This window comes from Mugil cephalus, chromosome 18, assembly GCF_022458985.1.
Source record: "Mugil cephalus isolate CIBA_MC_2020 chromosome 18, CIBA_Mcephalus_1.1, whole genome shotgun sequence".
Lineage (NCBI taxonomy): Eukaryota > Metazoa > Chordata > Actinopteri > Mugiliformes > Mugilidae > Mugil > Mugil cephalus.
The window spans coordinates 7,124,262-7,140,075 of NC_061787.1; the positions used below are offsets into that span (position 1 = coordinate 7,124,262).

At 38.8% G+C, this 15,814-nt stretch overlaps 1 protein-coding gene across 1 annotated transcript; it reads right to left on the reverse strand.

Annotated features, from left to right (window-relative positions):
• Positions 1 to 10,362: 10,362 nt before the first annotated feature.
• sec22c (SEC22 homolog C, vesicle trafficking protein) lies at positions 10,363 to 15,325 on the reverse strand. Its single transcript, XM_047612079.1, has 7 exons — positions 15,070 to 15,325; positions 14,142 to 14,353; positions 13,827 to 13,990; positions 13,503 to 13,682; positions 13,254 to 13,372; positions 12,558 to 12,623; positions 10,363 to 12,476 (listed from the first exon to the last, which is right to left on the reverse strand). Exons 2-7 carry the CDS (start codon positions 14,321 to 14,323, stop codon positions 12,276 to 12,278), a joined length of 912 nt encoding a protein of 303 aa, XP_047468035.1. The 5' UTR covers positions 14,324 to 14,353; positions 15,070 to 15,325; the 3' UTR covers positions 10,363 to 12,275.
• Between the last annotated feature and the right edge of the window lie 489 nt (positions 15,326 to 15,814).

A 15,814-nucleotide genomic window follows, 5' to 3' on the forward strand; every position in this document is an offset into this window, starting at 1 on the left:
CTGCAGACCTGAGCATTTCCACTGACTAAGATATCTGAATCATTCTTCTCCGAGTCAGAGATCAGCTCCCTCCCCCAGTTCAAGCTGCACTTACAGCACTTGACAGGTTCGCCTGACTCGCTGAGTTTTTCTATGGTGGAATGAAACCCAGACGGTTCGAGTTAATCCGCACGTTTCCTCGGTGCGCTCGCTGCCTCTGAGGCCGTGGCGGACCGCACGCTGCGCTCAGCGCCATGAAGAAATATGAATCCAGCCAAGAACAGACTCTGACTGCGTGTCGTAAAAAGATTAAGACACACACCGCGCCAGGCCTGGCTTCTTAGATCAGCTGCTCTGAGGACTAATGTTTCATTAACTCTATCCGTGAAGTGGAAAAGAGCGTGCATATAATACGATTAGCCGTTCATAGGAATTAATGATTGTAAATAAAGGGATTATCTGGCTTTGAGGTTGCTGTGTGAAATTGTGTGTATGAAAACATCCACCCTTTGGCTCATGGGTTAAAATGTGCGGAATAAATATATAGAAATATGCTTTGTGGTTGTGTATTATTCAGCTAAATCATAGGTGTTCGAGAGTCGCAAATATTTTGGTTGATTAGACATTTTTTTTATAGATTTTTGTTAATTTTCCCCCACACATTTAAAGAAAGCCTACTCTATTTGGTATCAGGTGTCAGATTCAAATCCGACTGTGTGGTTCCGCAGACTAGACAGAAGATGGATGGAGTTATTTTCAGATTCCCCGTGACTCTTAAAAATGTGAGGCGGTTGTCTCGCCTCCGAGCGTCTTTTAATATTCATGACGCTGGTTAAGTATTAATGTGACAAACAAGGTAAAGTTTGGGAAGGTGACTGATTGAGCAAACAAGCCAGTGCTGTCTGTCCGAACCGCTAAAAGGCTGCTTTGATCACCTCGTGCCGCCTTCGGGCACCTCTGAGAAGCCGACTCCTGATTTAAAGACAAGTCGTCTGCCAAATCTGATCTGATCTGTGGCCGGGAGTCATACCCACCAGCATCAAAGTTTTGCCCACGTTTCACAGGCACAGCTGTAGGACCGGGCTCTTGTATCAAAGATTTCATGACCTCTAAGGCTGGGATTGACTGGAGTAGATGGTTGAAATTCACTCCATTTGCCACTCGGCGATAACAAATGCTTGGCTTTCTATTCCACACAGTGACTAACAGGGAGGATCTCACTTGACTCTGATCTTTTTCTTTTTTTTTTTTGCCATTTGCATATAACAGGGAATGTAAAAACAACCGGCATTACCTTGAACTTCACGGGTGTTTCATTTCGCATTAGCATGCCAACCTTCGTGTCAGACTATGACCAGCTGGTGTAAAAGAATAAAATGACCCATCTGAGCCAACACAAAGAACCTCTGCTCAGTAGGCTGCATCATATTTTATGGATATACACAGTTAATGAAAAAGTAAAGCACACTCCTAAATACTTGTAGTGGAGTTCATGCTAATTAAACTCAACTCTATTGTACTTTTTACTTCTCTACATTTATCTGAAAGTTTTGGGTACGTTGCAGCAGACTCAAATTTTAAAGGCCTAGCATTATACAGAAAATTAAGCCATCTGATTGTATTTAAAATTTGAATGCCTTAAAATGATGTTTGCAATAATCATATAGCACAACAAATAAAAACAGAGCCTGGTTTAGTGTTACAGTTAGGTCCACATGTAAAAAGATACATATATACAGCAAATAGATGCGGTTATATAATCAACATGGGCTTGAAGTGCAGACTCTCAGCTGTAATTTGAGGGTAGTTACATCCAAAGTGGATAAATGGGTAAATAGAAACTAAACTCCTTTAATATGTAGTAGCCTCTACATACAGAAAAAAACCCTTCACAACATAAAAACCAAGTGAAGAACACTCTCCAGGAAATAGGTGTATCAGTATCTAAGTCTATAATAAACAAATTACTTTGTGAGAGTAAATACAGAGGCTTCATCACAAGGTGCAAACTATCAATCAGCCTCAGAAACAGAAAGGCCAGATTAGACGTCTGAAGAGGACGGCCCAGTTCTGGAACAGCGTTCTTTGGACAAATGAAACTAAGACCAACCTGCACCAGAGTGATGGGAAGAAGAAAGTATGCAGACTTCGAAGAGCTGATGATCCAAAGCACACCATATATATTCTGTAAAACATGGTAGTGGCAGTACGATGCATGGGGATGCATTAGAAGGTTCTTAGTCTCCTGGGTTGCTTTTGCAGTATGTTTGAATGATGATGTGCATAGGGGTATATATTCTGCTCAAATTCAACCAAATGCAGCAAAGTTTATTGGACAATGCTTCACGGTACAGACGGACAATGACTCAAAACATACTGCAAAAGCAAACCAGGAAGCAAAGGAGTGGAATATTCTACAATGTCTGAGTCAATCACCAGATCTCAGACCAATCGAGCATTCAGTCATTGCCTGTGAAGGATTCTCAGCAATACTTAACATTATTTCTGCTGAGGTCCTGAAATGAGGAGACTTTGTTTAAAAGTAGTTGCTATTCCTTCATGTTTCGTAGGGCATTTTTGTTTTTCATTGCATCTCAATTGTTTCATTTCAAATCCAATGTGGTGGCAGGTAAATCCCAAACCATGAAGATTGTGGCACTGTCCAAATATTTAACTGTCTTTAATAGTGTATATTTAATAAGGTGTCCAACATTGCTTTTAGCAGGGGCCTTTAATGTTTTTTAGGCCGAGGACCCGTGAACCAATGGGGAGATTAAATAGGGAGAAAGAAGAAGAAAAGATAATTTCTAAAGATAATTTAGCCTGTTGGTTAAAAGTAATTTCATGAGAAGTTGTCTGAACTCAAAAAGATTGATGGAAATTGATGCATTCATTGATTTTCTTTGTTGATCCAAAAGATTTTTTATTTATTCATTTATTTTTTTGAGTGCACTGACACTTGGGGAATTAAAATACTGTGCCATCAAGTCAGTTTTATTAAGTTACCAGAACTTGAAACCAGTTCAGGGCCGAGTGACGCAGAAGCATCAGTTTAGACTGCTGCACACAATATGACGCTGGTCTTAGAACCAAAAACACTGAGTCAACTGAACACATCAAACATTGTTAGTAAGTTTAAAAGTTTTAAAAGTTTAAACTAAATCAATGAAATTATTTAGTTGTATTGCGACGATGCATTTCACTCATTCAGCTCCTGTATCACTGGCTGAGATATGCTGATATGTTGGATTCATGTGAATGTGAATTTAAATGAAGTAAATTTTGTGGGGGAAAATATGTAAATATATATAAAAAATGTCTAATCAACCAAAGATTTTGTGGCCCCCCTGCAGTACCTCTGCGGACTCCCTAGGGGGCGCGGACCCCCTGTTGAAGACCTATGGCTTTTAGTGTGTAGCAAAATGTGATGTTATTAAAAATACACTGTCATTTGTTGTGGACTTGAACTTCCTTTTTATATTCATCACTCATTAATTCATTCCAGATCTTTGTTCTATTTGACAATTTGAATTGTCCTGGAAGCCAGCCCAACTTTGGAGTCGGGCCAATCGAATAATTTAAGCAGGGTATTATATGGCGATGGACAGAAGAGTTATAGCGATGAAGGACGATCCAGTCGTGTGCAGAAGTGTTTTTCTCTTTATCACTTGATCAAATCTGTTGTTTTGTGACTTTCTAAGTGTAATCATTTACCACTGAACCCGAGCCAGTTCATGCAGCTTTAAATGGATGTATTTTTTCCTTTAGCTCTCTGGTCCTAATGGTGCATTGTCGTGCAGCTCTTTCATCTCAGATTGTGAGGTACCCCCGGCCCATGATTAATGCAGAGCACAGTTTATTAGAAAGCCAACGTCTAGCATATGCATTTACACTCAAAGAGTGATCCGTCACCGGCGACACACACTACAGACTAAACGGAGCTCTTTGATTCATGTTTAACCGGGGTGTAAACAAACCTGGGAAACTGTGTAAAACATTTACACAATGACAGGAAGCTTGATCTCACTTTCAACATAAATGCATAATTCATTTAGGGAAAATATGACTCATGTAGCATTTTTAAAAATCTTGTCTGGGTGAGAGCACTGTGCATTGTGATCAGGTCTGCGCTGATGGAGTATTTGGCATTAACGTGGAATGTGTGGTTTCTCAAAAAAAACTAATTGATTGTGGCTCAAAAGCCTTTTTAGATGATGACTCTTTTGTACTGTAACTAATTCTAATTTAATGGCTCTGTCGGTCACTTCAAACCTCAAACTAAAACAACCTACGAAAATAAATATCTGTTTAAAAACTAGACAGACGCCTCCGAAAATTACATTTCATTTCTTTTGCCTTTCTAATGTTTCTGCTTTATAGATAGCTCCCCTAGGAGCGCCAAGTGCTGGAATGATAGCGGAGTCAATTTCAGTTTATCTCTGGGTTTCTCTGAATTTCATAAGAGGGGAGCACTTGGGTGGAGGCAGAAAGAATTAATCAACAGTATTATGGAAGCACGTTTCTGAAGCTGGAGCTGGAGACAAATGAGACACCGCCACGTCTCAACAGAGTGCTGCCTGTATGGAAAAGAAGAACTGCTTAAATCAAAGCTCAGATTTGATTTTAAAAGTTAAATAACAAAGAGTTTTACGGATTTCATGTCAAATGATCCTCCTCATTCACATTCATTTTTTTTGGTTGTTAATCAGCTATGTTCAAATTTCTATGGAGATGTAAGAAAAGCTCTCAGGAATTAATTTCTTAGTGGAGCACGTTTCTGGGATTGAAATCAGTTTGTCTTGTTATTATTTAAACCCTCCGATGATATGTAAAAATCTGCAGCAACTAAATAATGGTAAGATTGTTTCCAAAGGTCCAAAACGGCCTCAGAAAACGTTTCATCCAACTCGGATGAAATGTTATTAAACTCCTTAGAAATCGTGTTTTTCAATTTCCCAACAGCGAGTCTTTCTCCTGGTGAAGACCATGTGATGTGATTATTAGTTAGTTCTATTCACCTCTCCAACCAAATCGCCATGGCAGCAGGATAGAGATATTGTGCATTCGGGAGATGACTTCAGTTTATCTTATTGATTTCTTGCATTTGTTCAGCTGAGGCCCCGAGCAGAGAACATCAAAGACCTTGGGTGTATGAATTGTTGAAGGTCCTCTTAAGCATAAAGGACATAGTGTACTGTGTAGCCTCAAGGTCCGGAGTACAAGACTGAGAATCAATACACAAGGGCTGGAGAACGGAGTGAACTTAAAAGCTCGGGCCATTATTTTTCTTCACGCTGTAGACAACTAGTTTGAAGTGCAAAATTTCATGGATTAAAATAACAAGTTTTTTTTTTTATATATATAAAGCTTTCAAATCCTTGTGTGGATTTGAATGGTGACACTACACTTAGTGTTATTGTTAAAAGTACAATTTTGGCTCTAGTTATCAATATCTTGGAGAGAGTATGGACCCCCTACCTACTATATGTGCTCTATATTAAGCTCAGCCTAGTGCTAGTCATAAATTTACATTATTATTATAATTTTGCATTCAACATTCAGCTATTCAAATAATACACAGGCACTGTTAGCATCTCTTATGCTAATATTGCAGGGTGATTCTGGATTTCACCTGGGGACTGAAGAGGATCTTGGCCAATAGCGTGTAATATTCGGCCTTGTGATTGGCTCAGCAGCAATAGGGGGCGGGGCCTAGTGTGTACAGGAGGCTTAGATTGACAGGTCTCGGCTAGTCTGGCGCGATGTTGAGCCAGCTGCTGTGTCGCAGACTGGTAGATAACTTCCTCTGCCTCCATTTATCCCTTTACTAAAATATGTACGATTCATGTTAATGTGTATTTAAAGAAATTTAAATCTGTGTGGGGGGGATATATATATATATATATATATATATATATATATATATATATATATATATGCTTTGGGATGCTTTAGTCTGCCATCTAGTGGTAGCAAAGGTTAAAACTTATTTATGCATATTTAACAATTTAATTAGCGAGTACTCATTTGAGGACGTTCATTGTTCTGTCTTTGCTCAGCCACATTCAGCTATTAAAATAAACAGTTTTATATTTTGTCACACATTGGCGACTTCTTTATAATATAAATAATTCCAGTGTCCACATATGAGGACGTGATTTTTATACCAAAAACTACTACTTGCTGTTAAAAGATGATGCTGAGTTTTTATACGTCTTAGGTCCTACTGATCCCAAATACCATGGAGAAGTTAAAAATAAATAAAAGCTCGGGTCTCTGGAGGAAATGTGTGGCCTGTTGCTGTGGTGACAAAATCCAGTGGGAATTCTCACTGATGCGATCCTTTAAATTCAACTTCAGAGAATTTCCGCCACGACACGTCACCAGTCTATCACAGGGCTAATACAAAAAGACAAACAACCATTCGCACTCACACTCTCACCGACAGCCAGTTAAGAGTCGCCAATTAACCTAACATGCATGTCTTTGGAAATCCGGTGAAGCACACATATAATAAAGTGCTATGGAGTAAAATATTACACTAAAGGTAAAGATGTGCAGCGCTTTAAAGCAAAGAGAATCAAAGTTAATAACTTGCCTCTGAAACTGGAGACCTCCACAGAGAGCCTACTAGACTTATTGCCCCTGGAATGAGAAATGAATGATGCATTTGAAATTAATGGAAAAGGCTAAAGTGGAGACCGTCAGCTGGGCAGTGGACCTGAGATTAAAGGGAAAAATAGGAGCGGGCGCTGGAGTGTCTCACCTTGATTAAATCTACCAAGGCCCATTGTAATTTCACACAGACTCCAGGAGACTTCCTCTACCAACACATTTCACTCACACATCACGTCAGCTTTGACCTTTTTGAATAATTTTAGAGGATTATAGTTGCAATTTACGTCCTTCTCCGCCTGAAGTCATGTTGCAAATAAGCATTTAAATGGATATTACACTTTCATATATTTTCAATTAAATTTCTGTTTAGGTCTCTATGGACAAGTGTTAGCAGAAGCTGGATGTTTCTATTATTTATTAGTACTTGTATCATTTATCCCTCACCCAGACTCTGTTTTATGGTTGGCCATTTCATCTATTTATACAGCGCTTTAAGCTATTTCAACCGTATTTGCCCTCCATTCATGTAGTTAGTTATAAATTTCAACGAATGTTTTATGTAGCTGTTAAACTATTTCAGTGTCAGCTACAACACTAATTTTATCTTCAAGTTTCTGCACATCTATTTCAATTGTCTTTTACTTTTATCTTGTCAATTATTTGTCTATTGCTTTAAAAATTTTCAATAATATGAATTTGAAAATGTCATAACTACTGTGAAGCACAAATGTTCAAAACAAGCTAAAATATGGACATCTACTAACTTCCCCGGCTGACATATGATATTAAGACAAGAGTCATGTGACCACAGCACAATTAAAATAATGTGCACACCAGTAAAACACACTTGTATCAGGCTTCTCCCAGCACCTTCCCTAATACTTTAATTCAGAGCCATATATTAGAGAGAGTCTGGCCAACTAGGGAACAGACCGTCTGAGTTATCCCTCTATGCTGATTGGTTCTGAGCTCGTCACATGTTTCATGGGCGCCATGTTAGATACATCTAACCAATACTCGCCCATAGAGAAGGGGCAATAACAGAGAATAAAGTTGGATTAAAAGTTTAAATATGCCACAGTGCTCAGACTACGGCTCCAGGACAGGATCAGGAAAACACAGAGGGAAACTCCACCGTTTGTCCAATGAATAAAAATGGAGAAAGTTTTTTTGTTAAGATTTTCTATATGAAAAAGAAGGTCGTACCATCATTAATGTGCATCTTGATCTCAAATACACCGCTTTACAAATGAATGAAGTTTGAACTTAACTTTATGCTAGCCTTGTGCTAGCTAGTTATCTAGACTAAAGGCTTAGAAAAATAGCAGCTAGCGTCATATATACTGTGAAACCCATGTGTGCATGTAATTTATGTCCATGTAGATAGACACATTTAATTGAGACATAATTTTAACTCGGTTACTACTAAGTTATTATGGCTAGCATGCTAATGTTATAATGATAATACTAAATAACAGGAAGACTAGTTTAATTTTCACTATTTCTTAGTATTTATAATTTTCTGAGTAAATTTCTAAATTTTAACAGCGATGGATGAACACGATCACCATGACTGATGACTGGGCTACAGAGTGTTTTACAGGCTCATTTAAGATATTTATGGAAAGTAGACGCTGGGATATTTAAGTGAGGGCCTTTTACATATTGACAGACGTTGGCATTAACATTTATAGGCCCATTAACGGTGAAAATAAGACATTTATTTCAACATAGCACATCCAGGTTACACGGTTGAATCTTCCCTCCGATGTAGCAAACATGGCGCCCGTGATTTCAGTTGACCAGACTCTCTCTAATATACGACTCTGGTTTAATTGAGGAACATTTGTGTCCTTTTTTCCACTTGAAGTGAAACCATAGGTTCTCCCACAAGGTCATAAACAGAGGAGTTATTCATCTGGTTGCAATTTGCAACCTTGCCTCTAGATGGCACTAAATATGAAACACTGGTCCTTTAAGCTACTTTGACACTTTTTCCTTCCTATCTTTTTAATTGGCAACAATCTTGCACCACAGGTACCATGGGGAGAAAGTATTCCTGGTTGGGAATTAATTATCTAGTCTCTTTTATCTTCGTGTCAGCTCTACTGTCAACCTGCAGCTTGATTTTCTTTACTCCGCAACACTTAAAGTGACAGGGAAGCAGATTTCCTAAAAAGTCGGCTGTGAGTCTGTGACAGTAAAAAAACATAGAGCCAGAAAATAGCTCAGTGTATGTGTGGATAATAATAAGCTTCACATTTGCTGGATATTAAGAGCCGAGACTATCACAATTGAATGAGGATGGTAGTAAATACAAGACTAAATCATCTGTGACAGTGGTTCGCTGGAGCTGATTATGCAAACACGTTTGAAAAACTAAAGCTGCTGCTCTAGTGCGAAGGTACCAGGAGCAGAGGAGAGAAATGTGAGCCATAAACATTCAGCGAGGCCACACAAGCTGCAAACTCTATTTGTTAGTGGAGAGGAGGGCCGCTTCTAGACAGCGGGAGCTTCTGCCAATTAGGATAAAACGGGTTAATCCTTGCAAATGAGGATCAAATCTGATCCTCTGATCGTTTCATTTAGATTCAGCGTAGCTGTAGTGATGGCAGCGCAGAATTACAATGTCACAACCAGCTCAGGGGGACATTTAGTTCTTGCAACCTAAAAATTCCCTCAATGTGCACAAAAATAGGCTGACAATGCTTTATCTATCGACAAAAAATTAAAGGTGCCACAGATGCGTTATGTCATATTTATGGGACTATTTTATGGTTTTCCTCCAGATATTAAACAGAAGTCCTGAGTGATATACAGTCATTGGTCATTAAAGGTCAGCGCATGTCTCAGCACGTGCAGCACTGGTTTGATTTAAGGAGGCTTGAAAGTGCATTATCTATGTAATGCTCTCATGAGCGGAGAGCCTTGCGCTGAGGCTGAATGAGGACTGGGACAAACTTTAAGGCTTAGAGCATCAAAAGAAAAGAACACACATGTACAAGCGCCCTATTTTTATTTTAATGGAAGACTCGGGAGTTTTAGTCATCGCCCTCAAAAGGCTGCGTGATTTAATAAACCCCGTGACTCTCTGGCAACATGTGAGATGTACCCAACACTGTGAAGAGCTACATATATACAGTATATATTTTTTATCAAAGAATATGTCAGGCTTTCAATGTACAAATTGTTAAAACACCCATTAAAAATACTGACAAAAAGAAACTGATTGCTGATGCCATCATCTGGTTATCTGATGAAAATTAGCAGTTTGTGAATAAACCTAAACTTGAATCTATATTAAAAACTACTTGGTCTGTCATTAAAGATGACTGAGGTAGAAATAGTTTATTAAATGAAACCAGCTGTTTAAACTACTGTATTTCAACTACAGCATGAATTATTTGGTAAGAAATGGATTATTCCCAGTACAAATTAAAGCTATTCTCTGCATTTTGTTCCAGCTCTTTCCCACCAGGTTTTATTATCCCACATTATGTTAATAATCACAAGAACATATGCTATATGCAGTCTGTGCAAGGGCGTAAAACGTATGCATTGCTATAATTTTCTAGACTTACGTAGGGACCAAAGTTCAATATTATGAAACGGTGCCACCTTGTGGATATCTTGGGAAATGCATTCAATAATAACCGTTGGATGTTGGTTTGATTTTCTTCCCAGGTCTAATTGTTTTGTTTGTTTGTTTTTTAACACATTTCTTGTCCAGGTGGAAGTAATTCTGTCAAATCAAACTCCAACAAATGGAAAAAAAGACACTATTTATTAATGAAATGTCAGTTTTACCACAGCAGGAAAAAGTAAAGCCCTGTAATAACCAGTGTTCTTTTTTTTTTGGCAGTTACAATGAATGACAAGGTTACTACTCTTCCCATCATTATAAACAGACTGAAAAACATCAAATTAGATACAAATCGTTTTGCTTTGACAAACTTTGCTTGTTCATGTTAAAAACCTTCATAGTAAACAGAATTACCCTTCATTTGTATTTCAGGAGCTAAAACATCACATCTTCAATCAGCCATTAATTACTTTTTTTTTTTTTTTTTTAATGGTTGGTTTGGTCTGCAGTGTAGTTACATGTACGCCTGTCGTCAGTAAAACCTCCTTTATATCAAAAATATTGCAGAATCACAAATGCCCTGCAAAAAGTTTCACTCATTTAACATGTTTGGATATTTCAGAGTCACCGCAAATAACATCTGGAGGCATCACATGTGTCGACTGCACCTTAAAAGAGTGACGTTCTTTCCCAATTAAAAGGTACATTACAGTAAATTACATGTGGATTGTCAGATGAGATGTAACTCCTTCACTCTCTGTCAAATAAGGAACAAAATATTAATTAAAAAAAACACGAAGGGTGGGTTTTACAGAATTCAACAGTAGCCACGATGCTACACGTACAACTAAAACTATAAAATTTACTTCAGTCGCTTAACGGACACCGAGCACAGAGTGAAAACTTAACTAATAGGAGAATTATACTCAGTCTAGCTATTTAGCAGCACTATTGTCATTATGTTCAAACATAGCCAGGAAAATGCGGAATTAAAAAATAAATCAACCAATAAAACAGAAAACAGGGTATACATATAATTTAGGCTAAACCCAAAACATTCAAGAACGATTTCCTTAACCCTCACAAAATAAACCCGATAGTGCAGTTTTTTTTTTTTCAACAAATCCCTATTTAACCAACGAGTCAGTGCTTTCATACTCCTCTCAGTTTGCATTGTCACAATGCAGAAATAAGCAGGAGAAGATGGAACTTAAATATAAATATGCAGTAAAATTACAAAAAAAAAAATAAAATCATTAAGATTTTTAAGTAAGTTGTTCTAAGATAATATGAGACTGATGTTCTCCCCTAAGAACAGACTGTGAATTAAGTCATTAAATAACAGAGCCCTTACGTTTGAACGTCTGTGATGAGCAGCTAAGCACTTTCTGGTGAATCTATAAAGCAATGGACTTCATAAACTGATCAACTGCATTTCTATTATCACACACGAAACAGCCCTTGGCTGTTACATTTACCACTTCAACTCCCACTATTCTCAGATTTCACTCATATTTATTCAGACTATGCTAATTACTAATTTAAGAATCTTCCTCCTATGAGGGCAACACGGACTGTGGAGTCGCGTGTGCCTATATTAAAAGCATGATTAAATCCCTTTTCATGCAAAGATAATCAATGGCATCTGGTAGAAGCAAAAAAACAAAAAAAAATACAAAGCAAATACATATTAGTTATAAACCTGTAAGTAGATTCAACATGATTATTATTATTATTTCTGTGTGAAAAACTTTGGTCGGCAACTCTGGCTGAATAAACACTTTCACCGCCTTTAAAAGCTTTTTGCAAAACATTGGTTTGACTGAGTGTGAGCGAAATTTTGTTCTACTACTTCTTCTTTCAGAAATATCTCAATTTCACTGTATCTTCCTTTAAGTCTTAAACACAAATATGAACTGTATACATGAAAACATGAACCTGTGAATACAATGAGCCGTGACGGCTGGAGCTTCATTAATGTTTTTTTTTTTTTTGTTAAATCCTGGCTACTCGTGTGGATCAAGCCGTTTACTTCCCCGCTGTTCTCGCCTGCGCTGAAAAAACCTGGAGTTGCGCGACACCTTAAACCCGTCCCTCAGACCCCGCAGTCATTGGTTCTGTCTTGGAGTTTGCGACCGAGGATGAGGACGGTGGAAAGGGACGCGACGGCGATGTGGAACAGAAGCTGCCACGCGTTCCTCATGCCGAGCAGGTGCAGGTTGCATAGGACGATCACGGCCAACAGAGCGAAGGACTTCAGTTTCTTGTGGGACGAGTGGAACAGGTAGAGGTGGCACTGTGGAGCGAAAGAGAGAGTTCGAATAGAGCTCATTTCGGCCTCCACTTAACAGCTGTGTTAGGATGGCGAGATAGTTACCTGAAGAACACAGCAGACAAATGCCAGAAGGAACGCAACAACGTTCCAAACGCCTTCATAATCATCCTGGGAAAAGAGAAACAAGTCAAATTATTGTAGTTTATGGTACTGTGATCAAATTCACAGGGCTTCAAGAAAAAAAACCTTCATTTATACAAAAACAACTATAGATCCTATTCTAAAGCTAAACTGCAAAATCTACATCCTAATATTTAATATTAGTTATTATTATTTTTACTATTTTAGCAACGAAAAAAACGTCTTAGATGATGTCTTCATGAAAACTAGGAAATTCTATATTCCAACTGGGAAATTTCAGACTTCCAATATCATAGAGTTACAGGTTAACTCAGAGGAGAAGAAATATGTTTGGTATATTGTCACGGTTTGCTGAACATTAAAATATGTGCAGCATCTACTTATTTGTATTCCTGAAGCAGTATTTCTGAGCTCATTTTTTCCCCAAGTTGTCATGAATGCAGCATCAGCCCCACCCTACTTCTGATTGGCTAGTGATGTTAGTTTGTAGAGGGAAAGCCGCCTCAATGTCATTGTAGGTCCATTGGTAGATGAACTCGCTTGAACCTGACATTGTCCTGCATCAACATTTTTTTTAACCGCAATCAAACGCCACACGACAGAAATCCGGCACGGTGCTTGAATAATTAAGCCCTGTAATTCAGGAGCTTGCAGTACCTGGAATGTGTACTCTATGAGGTGCACGCCACGGATCACGTTCAAAGATGCACACATGATATTAAGGACGAGGGAAAGGATGCCCGGTGCCGTGACTGGTTCAAGTCTCTGGTTCTGACCTGTTAAATGAAAGGAGGTGCCATAAGAGTTTATACACAAAAACATTTCAACAACGTAGAGCATGAAAGAGATCACTCTATAAACACCATCATTATTATACTATACACTTGTAAATGCTGCCTGTCTTACCAGATCCAGGTCCTTGCTCCATGTGCCCATTTGCAAGTCCATTACTTAGCTCCACCTCGTCCAAGTTAATTACTTGTGGAGGACGGACCCTCAGATCCTCCTGGACTTCCGCTAAAGTCACTTCTAAGGCTGGACCACCGCTCTGGTTGTACTGCTGCTTCAACTTTTGAATAGTGTCGTCTGTCAATTAGGAGAAAGGTGTAGATTTGCATTAATGCGTGTTTTTTTCTTTTTTAATCATTCAACACGTCGCATCTTAATCCAAAGCAAAATCCTTTTTGCAAAATCATCAAAACCTAGATGCCACCATTTCTCTTCCCTCACCAAATTCCAAAAATGGATATGGCCTGGCTGCCAAGGCAACAACAGTGCTATTGAAGCACGCTGTGAATTCCCAGCGCAGATCTTCCAGGAAGCAGAAGGCCTTAGCAACAGGGAGGCTGCAGTGGCACACGGTCATGTAGGATACACCCTCCGAAGAGACGAAGCTGAACAGGTGAGAGGAGAAAAGGTGTTTAGTAAACAAACAGCCTGACGCAGCGTGACATGGATGCCCCTGCGTTCATCTTCCGCATCACAAAATCAAGCGCACACTCCACTGCGATTTCTGTCACAGAGGGCGAAACGAATCATATTTACTATATGTTGAGCTCCTGGCCGTTGACGGTGCCTCTGTCGGGCAAGCGGGCCAGCGCCTTGCTGGCGGTCCTGAGCTGCTGCTTCCTCTCCTGGAGCTCTCGGTTGTGTTCGAAGTCTGTGGAGGCAGACAGGGGGAGTCCATCCCTGACCCGGACCACGAAGGCGAACAGGATCAGAGACATGGTCCACTGGGTCCGTGAAGAAGACGCTGCCTACGCGGGGTAGAAAACAGGATCAGATCGTGGCTGTATTAGGAGTCACAACAGCCTCACAATAAATCCATTCCACGGGGGATTTTAGTAGTCTGTGGTTCATTCTTTCTAATACTATATAACGGTATTTAAGAGTGACTTTTTACTTTTATCATATGTGAAGGATCAGATTCAGAAAACTTTATTTGTCCCCAGAGGCCAGTTTAAGGCACAAGTGAGCAGCATGACGTGCAAGTACGAGACATTTTTAACTAACAAATAACAAAAAAATACATAAAAAGTATATACAAATAACCAATAACATAATAATATATGTTTTAACTTCCCAAACTGTTGATGTAAATATGACTGTATGAGTAAAGAGACTAAAGTGCAAGTGTAAACAGGAATTACAGGGATTACAGGTAGTACGAGTAATGAATATATATGTTGGTTTTCGAAGTAACTTTTGTATTTTAATTGTATTTTAACAAATGCGTACAATCCTCAAGATTAGAATTAAATTCAGTGACCACCTCTCTAACAACTGAATACTATACTGTTGTCTTGGGTTGTATTATTCTCATTTGACGTACAACAAACAAGCATCTGTACATTTTAACTGCGCATGTTTGAAAACTCTTCTCAGTTTCCTTCTTTGAACGCTAAACGGAAATCAGTGAGCTTTTAGTTTGACGTAAATTAAATATACGTAGGAACACGTCGTTGCACCTTACCTCATTATGGTGTGGTTCATGCTGCACCTTGCTACTAAGCTACAGTATGTTACTTTACTATAGCATGATACCAAACAAACACACCGGCCAGCACCAGTTTCACGTATGTGTCACGAATGTGGCCCTGACGATTAATACGGAGAATCGAAATAACCTCTTATAACATATGCGTAAGACGGTAAATGTAAATGCTCCTGCAAGCTAATTTTAAATATGCTTCCTGGTACAACAGAAACACAACAAATCTGCTACGGGAACTCGGAAAGGACAAAATTAACCGAGACCCAGATTCGCGTTCTCGCTCTATAGTGATGGGAAGTACGGCTCTTTTCTGAGAGTCGTCTCTTTTGCCACGGCTCTCAAAAAAGAGCCGTGGCAAAAGTATGTTTGTAGCCTAATATTTTAACTGTTTTGCATTCAGATTTTTTTTATGAGAACCCCAATACTTGTCTAGTTTTTGTGCAGTTTAATATTTCAATAACACTTTAATTGTGCAAACAGATCAAACAAAGCAGCTACAGAGTGTGAGACCATTCACATGAACAATAACAATAACTCTCTAATTGTATAAAGGTGTTCTATCGGGTTGAGGTCAGGATTCTGTGCAGGCTAGTCAAGTTCTTCCACACCAAACTTGTTCATTCTTGTCTTGAATGAATATGAACTTTGCTTTGTGCAGCAAAACTGCAACAAATAACCAAAAACAGACTAAAAGGGCTCCAGGTTGAATAGTTTGGGTGATACT